This window comes from Camelus bactrianus, chromosome X, assembly GCF_048773025.1.
Source record: "Camelus bactrianus isolate YW-2024 breed Bactrian camel chromosome X, ASM4877302v1, whole genome shotgun sequence".
Lineage (NCBI taxonomy): Eukaryota > Metazoa > Chordata > Mammalia > Artiodactyla > Camelidae > Camelus > Camelus bactrianus.
In genome coordinates this window covers 29,393,919-29,411,561 of record NC_133575.1, presented here as the reverse complement: position 1 = coordinate 29,411,561, position 17,643 = coordinate 29,393,919, and the positions used below count along the sequence as shown (strand labels likewise).

The 17,643-nt window shown below is 40.8% G+C and overlaps 1 protein-coding gene across 1 annotated transcript in view; it reads right to left on the bottom strand.

Annotated features, from left to right (window-relative positions):
- Positions 1-17,643, bottom strand: part of LANCL3 (LanC like family member 3) — a 90,358-nt gene that overhangs the window by 8,275 nt on the left and 64,440 nt on the right. Inside the window, exons 2-4 of the mRNA XM_074359670.1 lie at positions 12,506-12,629; positions 9,173-9,370; positions 1,826-2,033 (exon numbers count right to left, since the gene is read on the bottom strand). Coding sequence (XP_074215771.1) covers positions 1,826-2,033; positions 9,173-9,370; positions 12,506-12,629 — 530 coding nt within the window. The remainder of the gene's footprint in view (positions 1-1,825; positions 2,034-9,172; positions 9,371-12,505; positions 12,630-17,643) is intronic.

The window sequence follows — 17,643 nt, the reverse complement described above, 5'->3', positions numbered from 1 at the left end:
GAAATAAATGAATGAATTATAGAAAGTCCAGAAACAAGCCATAGATTTATATAAATTCAGTTTGTGATAAAATCGGAATTTCAAATCATTGGGGTAATTGATCAAAAGATGTTATGGGAAAGTTTCGTTTTTTTTCACTAAAAAACAGAAAGGTGGATACCCATCTGACACTATTTTAAAAAGTAAGTTCTAACTAATCAAAGATTTAAAAGTTTAATAACTTTTAAATAGGTGGGATAAATGGGTGAAGAGGTATAAATTTATTTTAAAGATTAAAATAAAACCGTAAAAGTACTAAAAGTCAATATAAATTAATACTTTATAATCTTGGAGTCAGAAAGGTCTCTTTAAGCATAGCACAAAATCCAGAAATCTTGAAAGTTCAATTTTGTCAAGGAAAATATTTAAAATTTTGGTGTGGCAAAAAGCCATGAGCCATAAATTGAAAGAGAAATGGCAAAGTAGGAAAATATTTACAGCATAGATTGACCAAGAGTTACAGTCCTCAAAATAAGAATCACAGTATGAAAAAAATGGGCAAAAGATAAAGACAGTTTAGAAACACCTCTGCATTCAATGACTTCAATTTCAACATTTTTCTGACAAGTGCATAGAAAGGTATGTATTGGATATTTGGGGCAATTTTGTTTGTATTAGTAAATACCGCAAATTTACCAAGTGTCCATTACTTAAAAGGTTCGTTAAATTAATCATGGTACAACTCTAAATAACTATATAGTCATTAAAACAATGAGCTAGATCTACACAAACTGAAATGAAGCATGTCCCTTAAAAATTGTTCATTTAAAATTATAAGCTGCAAACTATATGTATAGAACTGTTACACATACTTAATTGTAATATCTTATTAATACATACAAACCATACACAGATACACATTTAGATATACGAACATACGTTTATGCATAGAGAAATGTCTGGAATGATATAACTAAAATTTTTAGTAATAAGAACAGTGAACACTTACATTGCAGTTACTATGTACCCTGTTCTAAATGATAAATGAGGACATTATGCTAAGTGAAATAAGCCAGTCACAAAAAGACAAATGCTGCATGATAACCCTTACATGAGGAATCTACAATACTCAAACTCCTAGAAGCAGAGAATAGAATGACTGTTGCCAGGGGCTGGGTGGGGGAGAGGGGAAATGGGGAGTTTTTTCCTCAATGAGTATAAAGTTTCCACCATACAAGGTGAATACGTTCTAGAAATATGTGAAGAGACTAGATGTCATATTAAGTGTTCTTACCACAATAAAAAATAATCACAAATATACATAGCCTTTGACCCAGCAATTCCACGTCTAGGGATTTACCTTTCAGATATATCCATACGTGTACAAAATGATATATGTACAAGGCTATTTATTATAGCATTATTTGTAATGCAAAATATTGGAAATAGTCCAAATAGTCCTCCATATGCGACTGGTTAAATAAATTAGGGTTCATTCACACGATGTAATACTATGTGGCAATAAAAATGGAAAGTCCTATATGGACTGATTTAGGGTGATTACTAAGATAGCAAAGTGCTACCATTTGTATTAAAAAGGCAGGACAGAATTTAAAATATATGCCTTTTTCTGTGTGTGTGCATATATATATATATACATGGAACATTTCTGAGAAGACAAGACACTGGTAACACTGACCGTCTCTCGGGAAGTGAACTAAATTGCTAGAGTGCACAGTTGATGTTTTTCTTTTTACACTTTTTAAGCCACGTGATTCTTACTATCTATTCAGAACATTAATTGGATTAACATTTGGAAAAAAAAAACATGCAGAGAGAGGCTGACCTTTGGGCTCGATAGATGTACTTAGAGTTCCCCGTGAGTCGGTAGAGCAGCAGAAAGACATAGGCACTGCCAGCCACCCCGTGGCAAATCCCTGGCCCCTTCTTCAGCAGGCCCTTCTGCCATGTGAGTTCCCCACAGCGGATACATGTGTCCAGGTACTGTGGCTTCTTGGAAACCAGATAAGCTTTGGCGAACAGATAGGCAATTCCTGTGAAAACATCAAAGATATCAGAGGTGATTTTTCAGGGCTTAATACTATAAAGCAGAACTTCTCAAACTGGAAAAGTCTGACAAATCACCAGTGTATTGGTAGAATATTCACTCTAATCTAGTAGGACTGATGTGGGGCCAGAGATACTGTATTTCTAACAGCCTTTCCAGGGATCACATTTCAAGCAGCAAGGCTATGGAATCTCCTACAAGGGAGTCTTATTTAACCTGTGCGATTTAGCTTAAGTTGTTTGCGTTGTATCATGGTACTGGCCCCTAGAGAAAGAACAAGAACATAGATTGATAAAATCCAAAATTTACAAATGGGTTAATATTTAATGACGCCATACCCTGGGAAGCGCTGTGCGTACCTGGCTATTTGGAATGGCTAAGTGTTTATACAGTTTGCGCATTCCCCCCAGATGTTCAGTATTGGTAATGTAAAAGTACTTACGACCATACACCTTTTCTTAAGAACAAAACTGGGAGCCCTTCCAAAAACAACAATGATCCCAAGTGATCTGGCCAAGACTCCTGCTTCAGCTGTAAAGTGAGTCCCTCCCAACTTGATTGTTCCAAGGAAAGACACCTTCCTTCAAAACTCCTCAACAAAGGCAATCTCCGTTACACAGGCAGGAACAGAAACAAGAGAAGTGACAGCTATTAATAGGAACGATTTCCCTCAAGTTCCAGGTGCTTGCATTCAGAGAGGAGATTAGTAACGCAAGATAACTCCCTCTCCTGCATGGCCTCCCTCTCTCCTATAGAAAGTGAGCCAGGCTGGAATTTAGTAGAGATTTTGACTAGCTCATTCATCAGGGTTATCTCAGCCTTTGTCTTTGACTGGGCTCTTTTACAGCTCTGTAGAGATAGAAATTACCTTGTAGAAAACAGATAGTAATGTAAATAATTCCTGCCTCTAGAAACTCACATCTGTCTGGTAGACATTGGATTGACTTCCCTTAGCCTCTGTGGAAGCAGCTAGTTTTGCATCTATTAAGTAAATTCATGTCAGCATTCCTCATGGCCTATAAATATGTCTGCTCTGTGGATTTTCCTTTGAATCAGCTGTAACACTTCTCTGGTTCCCTCATTAATTTATGAGCCAAATAAAATTGTTGACATATGTTTATATTTGTATGAGAGTCATGATTTTATTCTTTTAAAAATTTATCGTTTAAATTTTGATAAGCAGGTAACAATGGGCTCTCCGCTGATCATGTCACCTGTAACACTATCTTCCTTCGGTTTTAGGAACCAAGTACCTCCTGCAAATTAAAGAATGGTTTTAAAAGAAATTGAACTTATTTAATTAAACGTTCATTCATTCCCTGCATCCATTCATCTGAAAGTTTTCATAGATGATCTACTGTATGCATAGCCCTCGGCAGGGCCAGCTTCATGGGCGTGTGACCTGTACAGCCTCACAAGGGCCTTCCAGAAGGGCCCCATGCTGGATTTAATGCTCTGCTGCTACCATCTTGAAATTCTTAACCATTTTTTAAATAGGGCTCTGCATTTTTATCTTGTACTGAGCCCCCTAAATGATGTAGCCAGTTCTGGCCCTGGGTGATAGAAAAAAATGCTAAACATGATTCCTGCCCTTCAGGAAGGTGTTGTCTATAAAGGGAGAGAAAAATATGTACCCGTGACTGGTACGCAATAGGACACGTGGTTCATGACACTGTTGGGGCATAAAATGAATGATGCTGTCAGTAATACCAGCGGGATCAGAAAAGTGGAAGTTCCCGGACGGAGACAGAAGCCTGGACGGGAGCAGGGCTTTCTACAGGACTTTGTAACATGCATAGGAAACTCCAGGCCCAAGGGGAGACGGAGAGAGGGGCAAAGATTCAAAGCCACAACAAACAAGCCACACGCAGGCCAGTGGGGTAGTATTCTAACCAACGGGGCAATGAGGTGGAAGGACAGATTGGGTTCACATTTTGGATGGGTTTACAAGTCCAATTAGGCAGCTTGGACTGTATTTGTGGGCAGTAGGGAACCAATGGGAGCATTTTGCTGTGAATTGGTTGGTTTTTACTTTTAACGATGTGATTAGTATTACAGACAAAATGTCCCACAATGGTGACAACTAAGACCTAAAGAAGGGCAATGCAGTAGCTATGAGTTGATCATGTTGGCAGAAAGATGGCAAAGAGGCTAATGAAAGAGATATCTCACAGGATTTGGTGACTGTTTAGATATTAACTGAGCACCGACTATACACTAGGACAGTAGTAGGTGCTAAAGTTTTAAAAAGCCCCTGACTTCATAGTGTTTACAACCTACCTGGGGGCGTTAATTAGGCTTGTGAGGGGTAATAGAGGTGTTGTGGAAACATGGGAAGGCTCCTAACCTACACTTGGAGGTAGGAAAGGGTCACTAGGGGAGCCACACCATCTAACCTGGGTACCAAATGAAGGATGAAGAGGAATGAGTCAGATGAACTGAAGCCCCTCATGCTGGCATGGATCCCTTTACTTTACTGGCAGGTGCCCCATCTCCCAGTAGCTGTAAGTTGGCTGCTAACAAAGTTGACAGCTGCCCTCTTCTTGGGATATTTGCCCTCAACCAATGTGAGGCTACGCTGTGCACCTACCCCTGGTGGATTTCGGTCAATGACTGACTGACAAGGTACAGAAGGTCAGCTCCCTCCGCCTCAAGACAGACCAACTCTGTGGTGTCAGCTGTGCTTCATAGCTTCCCCCTGGAATCTAGATGAGCTAGTCTCCAAGTGAGACACAGAGAGCCCTTTCTGACCTCCTGCCATTCTCCTCCGCTCCCTCTACATGAAGCTTTTTACTTCCCTAAAACCAAATCACCCGCAGTTTCCCTTCCTTCACCATGTGGTTCCATGCTTCTTTCTGACTTTTCTTGGAAGAAACATCCTAGCTTTCTTAGTCTGGCCAGCTTATCTCAGGCATCACCTCTTCCAGGAAGCCTTCCTGGAATCTGGAGGAGGATAAGAAATTCCTCCTCTGAGCTCCCAGCGCTCCTTATACAAACCTTAGCACTTAAACAGTATCATATTAAAATGACCTGCTTTTTTAATATAAATAAATAATTTTATAGCAGTATAGTTGATTCACAATATTACACTACTTTCAGGTGTACAACATAGTGATTCAGTACTTTTACAAACTATACTCCATTAAAAGTTATAAGGTAATGACTAATTGCCTGGGCTGTACAATATATCCTTGTTGTTTATCTATTTTATACATAGTAATTCGTATCTTTTAAGCCCATACCTCTATCTTGCCCCTCCCCCCTCCATTTCTCCACTGGTACCCACTAGTTTGTTCTCTGTATCTCTGAGTCTGTTGGAATTACCTGTTTTCACGTCTGCCTAGTATAGAGCTAACTACCCAAGGGCAAGTACTCTGTCTTACTCATTTTTGCTCCCCTGTCTGTGGTGTGGTGGTTGACACATGGCAAGGCCTCTGCAAATGTCTGCTGACCACGTAACATCCCATCTCTCAGCCCAGCGATCAGAGATATGGAAGGAAGAATGGATGAGATGGTCCAGTTGCTATACCAGGCCATTAGGCCCAACCAACTTACTAGGTATGGATCCTGTGGTTCTGGCCAGAGAGAAGGGGCCTCTTCCTGCAGCCTGGATCACAGAATGGTACCTGAAAGGGACCCTGAAAAACTTCTAGACCTGTTGTCTCCTAACCTGACCTAATGAAACCCACAATTGGGTGGTTTACTTTAAAAGGACAGAATGGTGCTTTTTATGGGAACAGTGTCATTTCGTCATGGGAACACTGATTATTGTGCATTGATAAGAAACCTGAGGCAGCAATGATGTATGTCTTTGCCAAATACGACTGGGAAAAGAAATTATTACTTAAGAAATACGGTTTGGGAGGCTAAATCTCAGAAAACATGCAATCTAGCAGAGCCTGATGATAGCCAAACTTGGCACATACAGTTTCAACATCCTAGAGAATCAGTGCACAGGTCCATTTTGGGATCTGTAATTTCACTAAAGCACGCATTGTACAGTGTGCTACCAAGCTTAGTGACTGCAAAAGCCCGTGCTGTTCTCTAGTCAAAGTCACCTACCCAGAAGTCCTCATGAAATGATTTAAAAAAAAAAAAAGCTACACCTGTGTTTCACATAGCGTAAAGGAAATGCCCTGTCAGTGTTACCACAGTAATGACAGAACATAATGTGATCTTGAGTTTATTTTAGCCACAGCATTTGTTTTAATGATTTTGTAAATGACTTTCTTCCTGTATTTCAGAATCATTAAGGCTAGGAAGGGGTCACATGAACGTGCCTGCTCTACTTCATTGCATTTAGTGAGAAAAACTCAATGTCACACTGGGTATTTATAAATGTAGGTGTCTACTAACCTTTTGGGACATAACCCTCAGGAATGGTGAGGGTCCACTGTACAAAAACAGTCTGTGGTGATAAAAAGACTCGGAACTCCCCTGGTAACCATAAGTTTGTTTTCTATGTTTTTGAGTCTGTTTCTGTTTTGTAAATAAGTTTGTCTTTTTTTTATATTCCACATATAAGAAATGATATCATATGGTATTTTTCCTTCTCTTTCTGGCTTACTTCACGTAGAATGACAATCACTAACTACTATATATAAAATAGATAAACAACAAGCTTCTACTGAATAGCACAGGGAACTATATTTGATATCTTGTAGTAACCTATAATGAAAAAGAATATGAAAATGAATATACATATGTATACGTATGACTGAACTATTATGCTGTATCTCAGAAATGGACACAACATTGAAAACTGACTATACTTCAATTAAAAAAAAAACAAGACTGAGTTTCACTGCTCCATCTCAACATGCTCATTTCACAGATGAAGAAACAAAGGCACAAAAGAAACAGTGGTTCCCTCAAGGTCACTTAGCTGGTGACTCCTGGAGCTACAATCAGAACCCAGTGTTGTTAACTTAGAGTCAAGAAGTATATCCATGCTGCTGTCATCTGTAGAGGTGTGTTGAAGGAAACAATTATAGGGGGAAATAAGGTATCACTGATGAAGTTCCACATTGTGGATCATCTCTGGCAGGTTTTTAATCACAGAATCATTCTGCTTCCCCAAACCATCTGCACTGTTCATAAATTTCCTCTCAGAAAATGTTTTCCTCAAACAAGTGAAAATTATTTTTCTAGGTCATCTCCTGTTTCAGAAATTTTGGAGAGCTTACCGTTGCTAACTTCAGAGATATCCTGATGGTCTTTGACCGGCACTTATCAGATTTATAATCACTCTCGACGCTATTTTTAGCAAATCTCTTAAAAGGAAGACCAAGCCCCTTGAGGTGGAAGTGCGGGCTGGCAGACATAATGGGCTCCATTTGGTTCTTTATTCACTTGTGAATTGGTTTATTTTGGGTAGTCCAGTGACTACGTGGGTTGAATGATTTTGCTTTGCAACCTATGTTTAATCTTGCCGAGATACTGAACATGAATGATAGATGAGGATAAATAAAGTCCCCAAGGTGATACATCCTACGCTGTACTGTTATGGTACATGATTTACAAAGACAGATGGGATGTGATGTACAAAAAGAATGGAATAACTGCCCTTCAAAACACCCACATCAATTAAGTGACCCAGCCATTCATTTTAGGAGACTATCTTCCCATTCTTTACAGGGCTTTTACTATACATTGAATCCTTTAAAAATATGCTGTATTTAATTTGGGACATCTCCAAAATTCAAGGATCCTGGCGTGCTTGGAGGATATCCAAAGACCATCACTGAAAATGATTAAAGGGAATGGGAAATGGGAGTGTTGAGCATCACATGGAGAGATAGTTCCAGAATGGTAAATAAGTGTTGTTTTCCTTCAAGAAGTTCAAAGCAAGGAAACACGGGCTCAAATTATCACTGGTGAGAATTAGCTTGGACATAATGCACACTGCCCTGGAGCTGGCACAAGTACGCAGAGGAGCCTTTGAAGTCCTTCCTTCAGTAAAAGTGGCAGGCAGAGAAAATACGGCCAATGGACTAAGACTCACACTATTTTTGTTAACTCAAACTGTACCAAGGAAAAAATGAAATTCAATTGGATTAAAGAACATTAATTACGTAAGGAAGGGAAAGGAAGTAATAAAAATCAGGTAACTAAAGAGAAATCAAATACATTTCAAAGCTGTACTCATGGCATTGAAGCATAGCCTTGAAAATTAAATATACTCCTAATCAAAAATTTTTGTGGTATATTGGTATTTCAAGTCTCTCCCCTGGCCAATCAACCAAAATTAATTGTTTCATTTGAATTTAACTTCTTTCGAATTGCCCCTGCTCTCAGGCCTAATTAGCAGTGTAATGGGATTTTTTTTTTAAAGGAAAAGATGAGGTCTGATAAATTTCTAGGCTCAGTTCCTGAGAGTTCACTACAGATGGCTTCTCAGTTCTCTAGATTTTTTTTAGGTGATAGTGGAAACCCACATTTGAAGAATTACAGAAGTCTACCTCACACCTTAATGTGCATACAAATCACCTAGGGATCTTGTTAAAATGCAGATTCTGATTCAGTGGGGCTAGGGTGTGGCCTGAGATTCTATATTCCTAACCAGTTCCCAGGTTGCCCAGGCCATTAGCTCAGGGGCTACATTTTGAATTGCCAGGCTCCAGGTCTGCACTGTCCAATGAAGCCACTGAGCAGTTGCAACGTGGCTAGTCTGAACTGAGATGGGAGGTAAGTATAACACATACATGGGATTTTGAAGACTAAATATTTTTTAAAATGCAAAATCACTTGATTTTTAAATTGGTTGCATGTTGAAATAATATTTGGGTATATTGGGTTATAGCTATTATTAAAATTAATTTCACCTGTTTCTATGTTTCTAATCAGGCTACTAAAAATTTAATTTCATATGTGGCTCATACTATATTTTATTGGACAGTACGACTTTTAATTTGTATGCAGATCATATATTTTTAAAATACGGGATCATTTCTGGAGAGCCTTTCCAGATGGAAACTTTTGCGGCTTTGAAAAGTTTCATCTTGGCCTTTTATCTCACGTGGTAATAGCGTAAGATGAGAAATACCCTCACTTCTCAGAAAAGGCATGTGTCTTTGGCTAAACCGGAAGAAAGGCAACATTTTCAGATAATAACATGAGTGAGACCTGGGGCGCCGTGGCACCAGTGCACCAGCTCGTTCTCTCTCTCGATGGCCTCGCCCAGCTCAGGCGGCCAGTTGCAGTTCTGTTCTTGCTCCATGAGGAAGTCCACGCTCTGCCACACCAGCTCCTGATCTGAGGGCTTGAGGTGCTCATGGTATGAAAGAAGCATCTGGAGAATGGACGACAGGCCATGAGCTGCTCCTATACAGATAAGCAAAGCATCGTTAATTTATGTAATTGGGAGGAGAACCAGTTTAATGTAGTGAAAAAACCATCATGGTAAAAAAAAAAAAAAAAGAATGGCAATATTATTTGACAGCACACATAGTAATATGATAACTGAGTTGCCTAAGAACTAGGCTTCTGGGGAACATACGTTAGAGAGGGGTGGGCAAACCACAGCCTGCAGGCCAAATCCCCCCAGTGCCTGTTTTATAAATAAAGTTTTATTGAAACACAGCCACCCTCATTCCCTTGTATATTGTCTATGATGGCTTTTGTGCTACAATGGCAAAGTTGTATTTGTGACAGAGACTATATGGCCACAAAGCCTAAAATATGTATTACGTATCCTTTTATAGAAAATTTTAGTGATCGACCCCTGTTTTAGAGTAAGTATATTTTATTAAACTTTGTAAAAAAAATAGCTTTTATGAAAATGTTCCTAAAGTGCTTGAAAATAATTTGTTCTAGGTATCCTCAACATTCATTCATTCACTCAACACATGAGAATTAAGCACCTACTATGTGCCAGGTACTGTTCTAGGTGCTGAAGAGAGATCAGTGAGCAAAACAGATTAAATCCTTTCTTCTGTAAAGCTAAACATTAGTAACTGGTATTAATTTACTTAAGCCTTCACACTGGGTACTGAGCATTGTCCAAGCCCTGGGGCTACACAGATGAATATGGCTTGCTCCATACCCTTGAAGACCTTCCCATCCAGTCCAGTGAGAAAATCAGACTTGTTAATAAATAATTAGAACATGAGGTGATAAATGCTCTATCAGAGATGCGTTCCGGAAGCTAAAAGAGAACCGAGGAAGGAGAGCTTAATGTGGCCTCGGAATGGAGGGGGCGCTGAAGGTTCCATACAGGTAGAATCAACTGAGCAAAGTCTTGGAGAATTCCTAGGAGTTCTAGCAAGGGGTACTGCATGAGCAAAGCCCTTAGCCTGCCTTTGGAGAAGGAATTAGTTCAGCAAAGCTAAAAGCCAGCCCAGCTACTGTAGGAGTCTTCACTCACTTCTAATGAGTAGAATGGTGATTGGTGGGTGGTGCTGGGGTCAACATATTCCAAGGGCTTCCTCTTTAAACTCAACTCTATAATGTTGTTAAAGTTTTCTCTTTGCATTCGGGCACTCAGAACTCTTGACTCCCCAGAAATAGCCTTCTGGTTGTATCTAGTCGAAAATTCTATTATTCTTGAAATTCGGCCACGAAACTTGAAGGGACCTTTCTTTCACTGGATTTTAAATTGTTAGGAAAAAAGTTTTGCTTTCAAGGAAAATATTTCAGCATTAGATAGAAATCTGGTTTGTGCTATATGTATATGTAAATGGCTAGAATATTAATTTCTCTAAGAAAGGAGAAAATGAAAGGAATAGTTCTGTTAGGGAACTCTAGCAGACAATATCATTTTGCCTATCATTCTGCCTGAGGCTTTCTCTGGCCATGGGAGTGTGCTCAGCCCGCAGCGGCAGGGCTGAAATCCTAGGAAATTAACAGCTCTGGGAGCAGCCTTCAATCCATAAGGCAGGGAGTTGGTGGATGAATAGACCAACTTCCTCATCCCTTGGGTGGGACGATTCTGAGGCATGGTCTATACACACTAGAAGAGTCCCCAGTGGAGCTGAGCCTCAGTTACCCAGAGTTACTCATTATCATATCCTTATTAACTTTCTCTACTATCTCACATCTGCATTCTTCTATCAACACTTTCTGGGATCACCTCCCAAATAAATAATTTATACCCAAATCCTTGTCTCAGGCCCTGATTCTAGGGAAACTTGGACAGGAACTTAAAGGTTCGTTGAGAAAACGTTCAGAGAACTGTTAGTCTCTATGCTCATTGCTGAAGCTGTTCATAAGTCACTCATTCATTCATTTGGGGACCCTCATTACATACAGGCTCTTGGTAAAGGTCCAGGGATCATAAAAATATATGAGAGAAACTCCTTATCCTGAAGGTGCCCAGGGCCTGCTAATGCAGTTGGACAGGTAAAGCACTAATGACAGTGTGCTGTCATAAGGGTGCCAACAGAAGTGTGGCAGGGTGACCGGACACTAACCAATTTTGGTTTTGGGTAAACTTGAATGTTTTTCCAGAGAGGGTTCAAGAAACCCTTTTTTTTCCAGAAGCACAAAGTTTCTCAATAGATCTAAAAATACTGGAGCAGAATCTTCAAGTCTAGGTGAAGTGTGTATGACAGATTGATGAATGGGTCAGGGGAAGCCAGGCATTCTAGGCAAAAGGAACAGGAACAAAGGTGGCAAAGATGTGAGAACACTTTGCTTGATGGAGACTATGCTGGACAGAACCAGGAAAGGGAGAAAGAAAGCTTGAGTTTGGAGGAGGAGGCAGGTGATCTACAAGGAGCCTTGTAAGTCATGCTGGAAAGGAGTGATGGGGAGCCACTGAATAATTCAAAAGGGGATGAACTAACTTTCACTTTACATACCCCAGATCTCAAAAGTAGCCACTGTGATTCAGTAGCCTGTTATTAACCCACTAATGTTAATAACTTGATTAGGAGTTTGGGATTCATAGATACACATTACTATGTATAAAATAGATAAACAACAGGGATCTCCTGCACAGCACTATATTCAATTTCTTGTAATAACTTCTAATGGAAAAGAATCTGAAAAAGATGTATGTATATGTATAACTGAATAGCTTTCCTATACACTCGAAACAATGTAAATTGACTACACTTCAATAAAAAATAAGAATTAAAAAAAAACCTTTAAAATGTCAGTAGCTGAATCCTGTTTCCCTGTGAATAGGAATAGTTACTACTGGCAATGAGTGTATAAACTGCTCACAAACTTTCAGCAAAACTGGGCTAATGAATTCACAGTCTAGAACAAGGATTTTCGTCTTTTGTGAAAGGAATAGTTAAAATAGCTACATTTCTGACAGGTAGACTCTGAAAACAAATATGAAATTGTGATTTGTAGTATCTACCAATATTTGTTTTTCAATGGCATTTTAAAGTGTCCCCAGTTAAAGCAATTGTGATGACCTACGTCAAAACCAGAATCTTCCAGTCTTTAGTCAGAGCTGACATAGAGACTCCCTTTGTCCTCCAGGCCTTTGCCAACACCTTCACTCACCCAAGTATTCGGTTCCATAGTAAGAATACATCAGAGGGAATGGTTTCCGCTTTTTCATTGCATACTGCTTCCCAGAGTCCAGAATCGCCTGGCAAATTGATTTGATCTGTGCCGGGGTCAGCACCTGAGTAAGGAAATCAAGAAGCAGAAGTCAAGTCATGATCTTCATGGTTCCTCAGAGACTGGATTTCCTTGCTTAAAAGGCCTATCCCCCCAATCCTTTTCCTATCTGTAAATAAGCTTAGCCCACCATATCTTTTTTTTTTTAAACCACTGATTCTCTCTTTGCTGTCAAGTTTATCTACCCTGTTCATAAAATTTGCTGTTTTGATAGGAAATACACACCTTTACTGCTACAGGCTTTTATAAAATGCAAAGACCACCTGACAGCTGTTACATCATTAGTCCTTGTCACAGAAACAAGAAGTTGTTCAGGAAAGAACAAAGACTGGTCCGAAGCAGTCATGCTTGACAAAGCTGTTACTCCTGATGTATGGTGCAGGTCTGGCCCAGACAATGGGCCTTCAATTTGTGTCATTTAGCCTGTGCTTATAAAGTCACAATTCTGATTAGCTGCTGCCTGACAGACTCGCTGTGGCCTTCTGCATTCCCTGAATGAAACCAAAGTCCAGTAAGTACCGAGGCAAAATAACTTTCACTATCAAAATCACCCTGCATAGAGAATGGCTCAATTGCAGTGACATGCAGTCTTCCAGATTTTATTCATCCTACCTACAGTCAGTTTGGGGACTATAGACATTAAAATGTCCTCAAGCCTACCAAGCATCATTGAGTTCATTAGGATTCTGCTCAAGTCTGCGATGTCCTCCGCCCCCTACTCTTCCTTGGGGCAGGTGAGATGCTCCCTTCGGCAGGCACACTCCTCATGTCACCGTGATTCTTCGGCACAGCACCTGTTGTGTTATCTCTCTGTCTCTCTCTCTTTACTAGATGACCAGATGCAAAGACTGTGGCACCTCATCATTTTGGTATCCTTGGTTCCTAACATTGAGCCTGAGGGGCCTTTGGCAACTGATGAGTAAGTGCCAGGGGTACTGGCATGAGAAGCAGAGCCCCCCTCCCTTCTTTCCTTTATTTGTGCCCTGCTTCCCTCTTTCCCTTCCTTCCACAATTATTTCTGAAGCGCTTACTGTATGCCAGGAAAGCCTGTTTGAGATGCCAGAGATACAACAGTGAACATGATGACAAGTTCTTTACTCTCATGAAGCCACCCTTTCAAAAGGGCAGACCTGCACAAGAAAAGTACTAGTCAGAGAAGAAAAAAAAAGTCGCCTGAAGTTCAGCTTTGGCCTGACTGATGAATTGGGGATCAAAGAACAGTCTAGTGGATTTTGGCCTCTTTCCTAAGGCTCACATATAAAATCTGCCTACCTGATAACTGCCATAAGACTCAGCAATTCCTTTTGAAATAACTAATGATTTCTTAAGTCACAATTTGTTCCTCTGATTTCCCCAACATTAGAACGGCAAAACATGATCCAGGTTTTGGCCTCTTCAAATCTAGCATTTAATTTGGAAAAATAATTACATAAAGAGGAAGTTGTTCATTAATTAATTATGCCAATTAACATTACTCAGCTAATCTCCCAGTGAGGCCCTGTGGTAGGTATTGTGGAGGGAATTCTAGAAAGCCTGGGACATGTTTTTTCCCTCCAGGGAACTTACTATCCAGTTCTGGGGACAGACACAGACAAAGTCTATAATAGAGCAGCTAAGAGTCAGGAGCCGAAGGGTGGAAAGAAAGAGTAACGCAGAGTATGTCACATATCAGCTTCACTAAGATTTTACCAGCTCCTTGCTTTCCATCTGGTTGTTCAGAAACAACTATGTCATGGCTTTCAACTTCATTTCCCGTTTATTAGCTACTTATCTTTGCCTCTTGGGTTTACTCCTCCTCTCTGCCTAACATTGCTGAAGACCCCATCTTCCCACGCCTTCCTGCCATCATTTCAGGGCTCAGCCTTGGGTCTTTACTTAGCTGAATGGCACAATTCTCCTAAATGATTTTCTCCTCTGCATCTACTCGAATTGCGACCACAACTTCATTTGCTCTTAAAAACATCTTACTCTCTCTGTGCCTTTATCAGTACTGACCAATCTTACATGTAGCCTTACTCAACTTAATACCTTGCATCATCTGTCTCATATCAACCCCTCCATCCTGGCTCGCTTTCAGAAACCTGCTAAAACCCTTAAATGCATGAACTTAAGAGGAGTCTAACCTGGTCCCATTCTATAATTCCCTGGGAATTGATGGGACTCTTCACCTGAACTGAAGTCCTGTCTCCCACTATTGGTCTTGAACCCATATGACACGCAATTTTTGTGATAGAAAAAGGCCACTGAATTTTCAGGGTATATACTCATTTGAATTACTAAAATTCTCCCTATTTGCTTTCTGTGCCAATAATTGAAAATTGGATTATTCTTTCCTCAGCTGAACATTTATTCATGCTTCTCTCTCTCTCTCTCTTGCTCTCTCTCCATCTGCTTGTTTCCGACCCAAAAAAAGAAAATCAACTTGAGTGCTATGTGCTGCGCTCTCTTTTTCTTTCCATCCCTGATCCACAGCTCTGAAAGGAGAATGAGTCTATAAAATGTTTCAAAACCTCCTCAGTCATGCATCATGTCTGGGTGGTTTCCTCTTATCTCTCAGAAACACTGTGAAAAACAAAGAGAAACCGCGCTTGTTGGGCTGGATAAAGACCAGTTATGTGTGGAGTTCTTTATCTCTGGGAACAGACAAGACCTACCCTTGGCTTTATTGATCAGCAAATAAAAAAAGAAAACAGTGCTCATGAAAAGTGTGCGGAAGGGAACACTGACAAAGAGGGCGCTCTTCCCACTGCCCCCTCAACAAACAGTATGTGAAGAAAGAAGATAAGATGGGGGAGGGGCTGCTTGGTGGTCTCTCATCTGTCTGCTCTCGGACATCCCGCCAGTCCCCACTCCTAGCACCGAGGGACACGCACATGAGCACACACCCCTGCAAGATGACGGCCTCTGTGCGTCTGAAACAGTCTGAGGCCTTGGGAATGAGGAAATGGCATTTCCACTGGGGGAAAATGGGGCAATGGGTGATGGCAGGGAGGGGCTCCCTGCTGCCATTATCAAAATGGACCCAAATTCCCTCTCCTGTATTTGTAGCACATAAGGTCTCTGTGTGTTTGGCTATCTTGCATGGGTTTGGTTCTTTAAATAAAAATTTGTTTGCATTGTATTAAAATAAATTAAGAGATTGAAAAATACAAAGCAATTCTCCAGTGGTTTCGTTTAAATAGTGTCATTAGTTTAACCGATTCCCTCTGCAGCTCCTTGAACAGAGGTGTTTATTGTGAAATATTCCTATTGGGCTGGGCTCTGAGTACGAAGAGACCAAGGAGCCATAAAGCCCACGCTGTTTCTTGGCCCTGCCTAAAGGTCGTGCTCTGAGGGAACCACCTTCATGCCCAGCCCAGGAGAGCTGACCCTTGTTAAGGAGATGAATGAAAGGGACCAAACTGCACAAAGCTTGCCTCACCACACAGCTTTTTCCAGGGCAAGTGTCCCGCCCACATGCCCTCTGAAGTGGCAGTCTTTGCTAGCTTTATAGCAACCACTGCCAACATCAGCAAGCAACAGTCCAAAATGCCCGGAGTATCGGTCTGCCCACCCAGATGGAACGCAGAAAGCCCCTCCAATATCCCACCAAACACCTATATAACAGCAAGCACCTGACACTAACTTACGTGTTTTCCTCCAGCAATTCATTTCCCCCAATCTTTTGCCCCACCATTCCGGGGGTAGTATAGGCTTCTGCTCAGAAACACAGACAAGCTATCTGATGGCCATGGAAATCAAAGCTTTGAGGAAAAAAGGCTTTTTAGTTGTTAGAACCTGTATTTTAGTAAGTCAAGTTGATAAACAATAGACTTAAAGGATATGTAGAGTCAGGATGGATGGAGATACAGCTGTTCAAAGTGCGAAGAGCTGACGTGGGACAGAAACCAGGAATTTGAAAGTCAGAGTGGAGTTCCTAGCCACATCCCCTTGTGCTACGCATTAGGAGAGATCCTATAATCCCCTAGAAAGGTTTGGGGATCTATAGGTAGTTTGGAGGTGGGCCCCCCTCCCTCCTGGAATTTGGGGGAGATGGTGGCCTCAAAGATGTGTCTCTTGCCTCAGGGGTGGGGCCAGTAAAAGCGATTCCACTGCACGGCATGTCCGCAAGAGAGCCAGCGACAATCCTGAGTTTCCTGTGGGTACCATGATCGAGCAGGAAATCATCTCATACCCAAATGTAAAGTTTTCTAAAAAATTCCCAGTCCAAATTAAAAAGTTAAGGAAACTTTTTTTGGGGTACGAAGTCAATATAAACACATGGTTAGATTTTTACTTTTGATGCCTTTTTGGGGTTGTGATTCAGTTGGAATCTACTGGGTTACAGATAAGAGCCAGGCTTTCAGGAAATCTCTGGAGTGGGTGGAGGTTTACCTCAGGTGTTGAGAAGATAACCAGGCAAGAACACTGCACACCATGATTTCAATGATCAGACTACCCAGAAAAGAGAAGCATCAAGAATGGTAAATTCTCTTCCAATATGCTGTGCGTATGAAAAACGTGTCCAAATCAGCAAACTCCAGTGGGGAGCTCTCTTAGCCAATGTGGCCAGGTTTGTTATTTTCTTAATTAGTCTCCAAATGGGGTACGTGTGCTGGTGCAGAATGAGCAAGTGCCTTCCATCTGGGCTTCCTGATGCTCCCTGACCATTATTATGCTGGGTGATGAGGAATGGGTTGCTCTAGTTAGTGATTATCTTCCAATCATGAAAGGGATTCAGCAGGGAATTTCAGTGATAAACATTTGGTCCCAGATACCATTTCAAAGTTGTTTCTTCTCCCTTCTCATGTCAAGAAACCCAAGTCAAGAAAACACTGGAAACCAGAAAAGAAAAACAGGTTTTACCCCATTCTTGCAGACTGACTGTTGGCTTTAAAGATTTATTACAAGTACCTGGTAACCCATTCTGTACCCAGTGTCAGTTGGATGATTTAATTCTGTTTCCTGCAAGACACTAAATGTCTGAGAGCCTGAGTTTCCTTATGTACAAAAAGGGGATCGCAGTGACTTGCAGCACC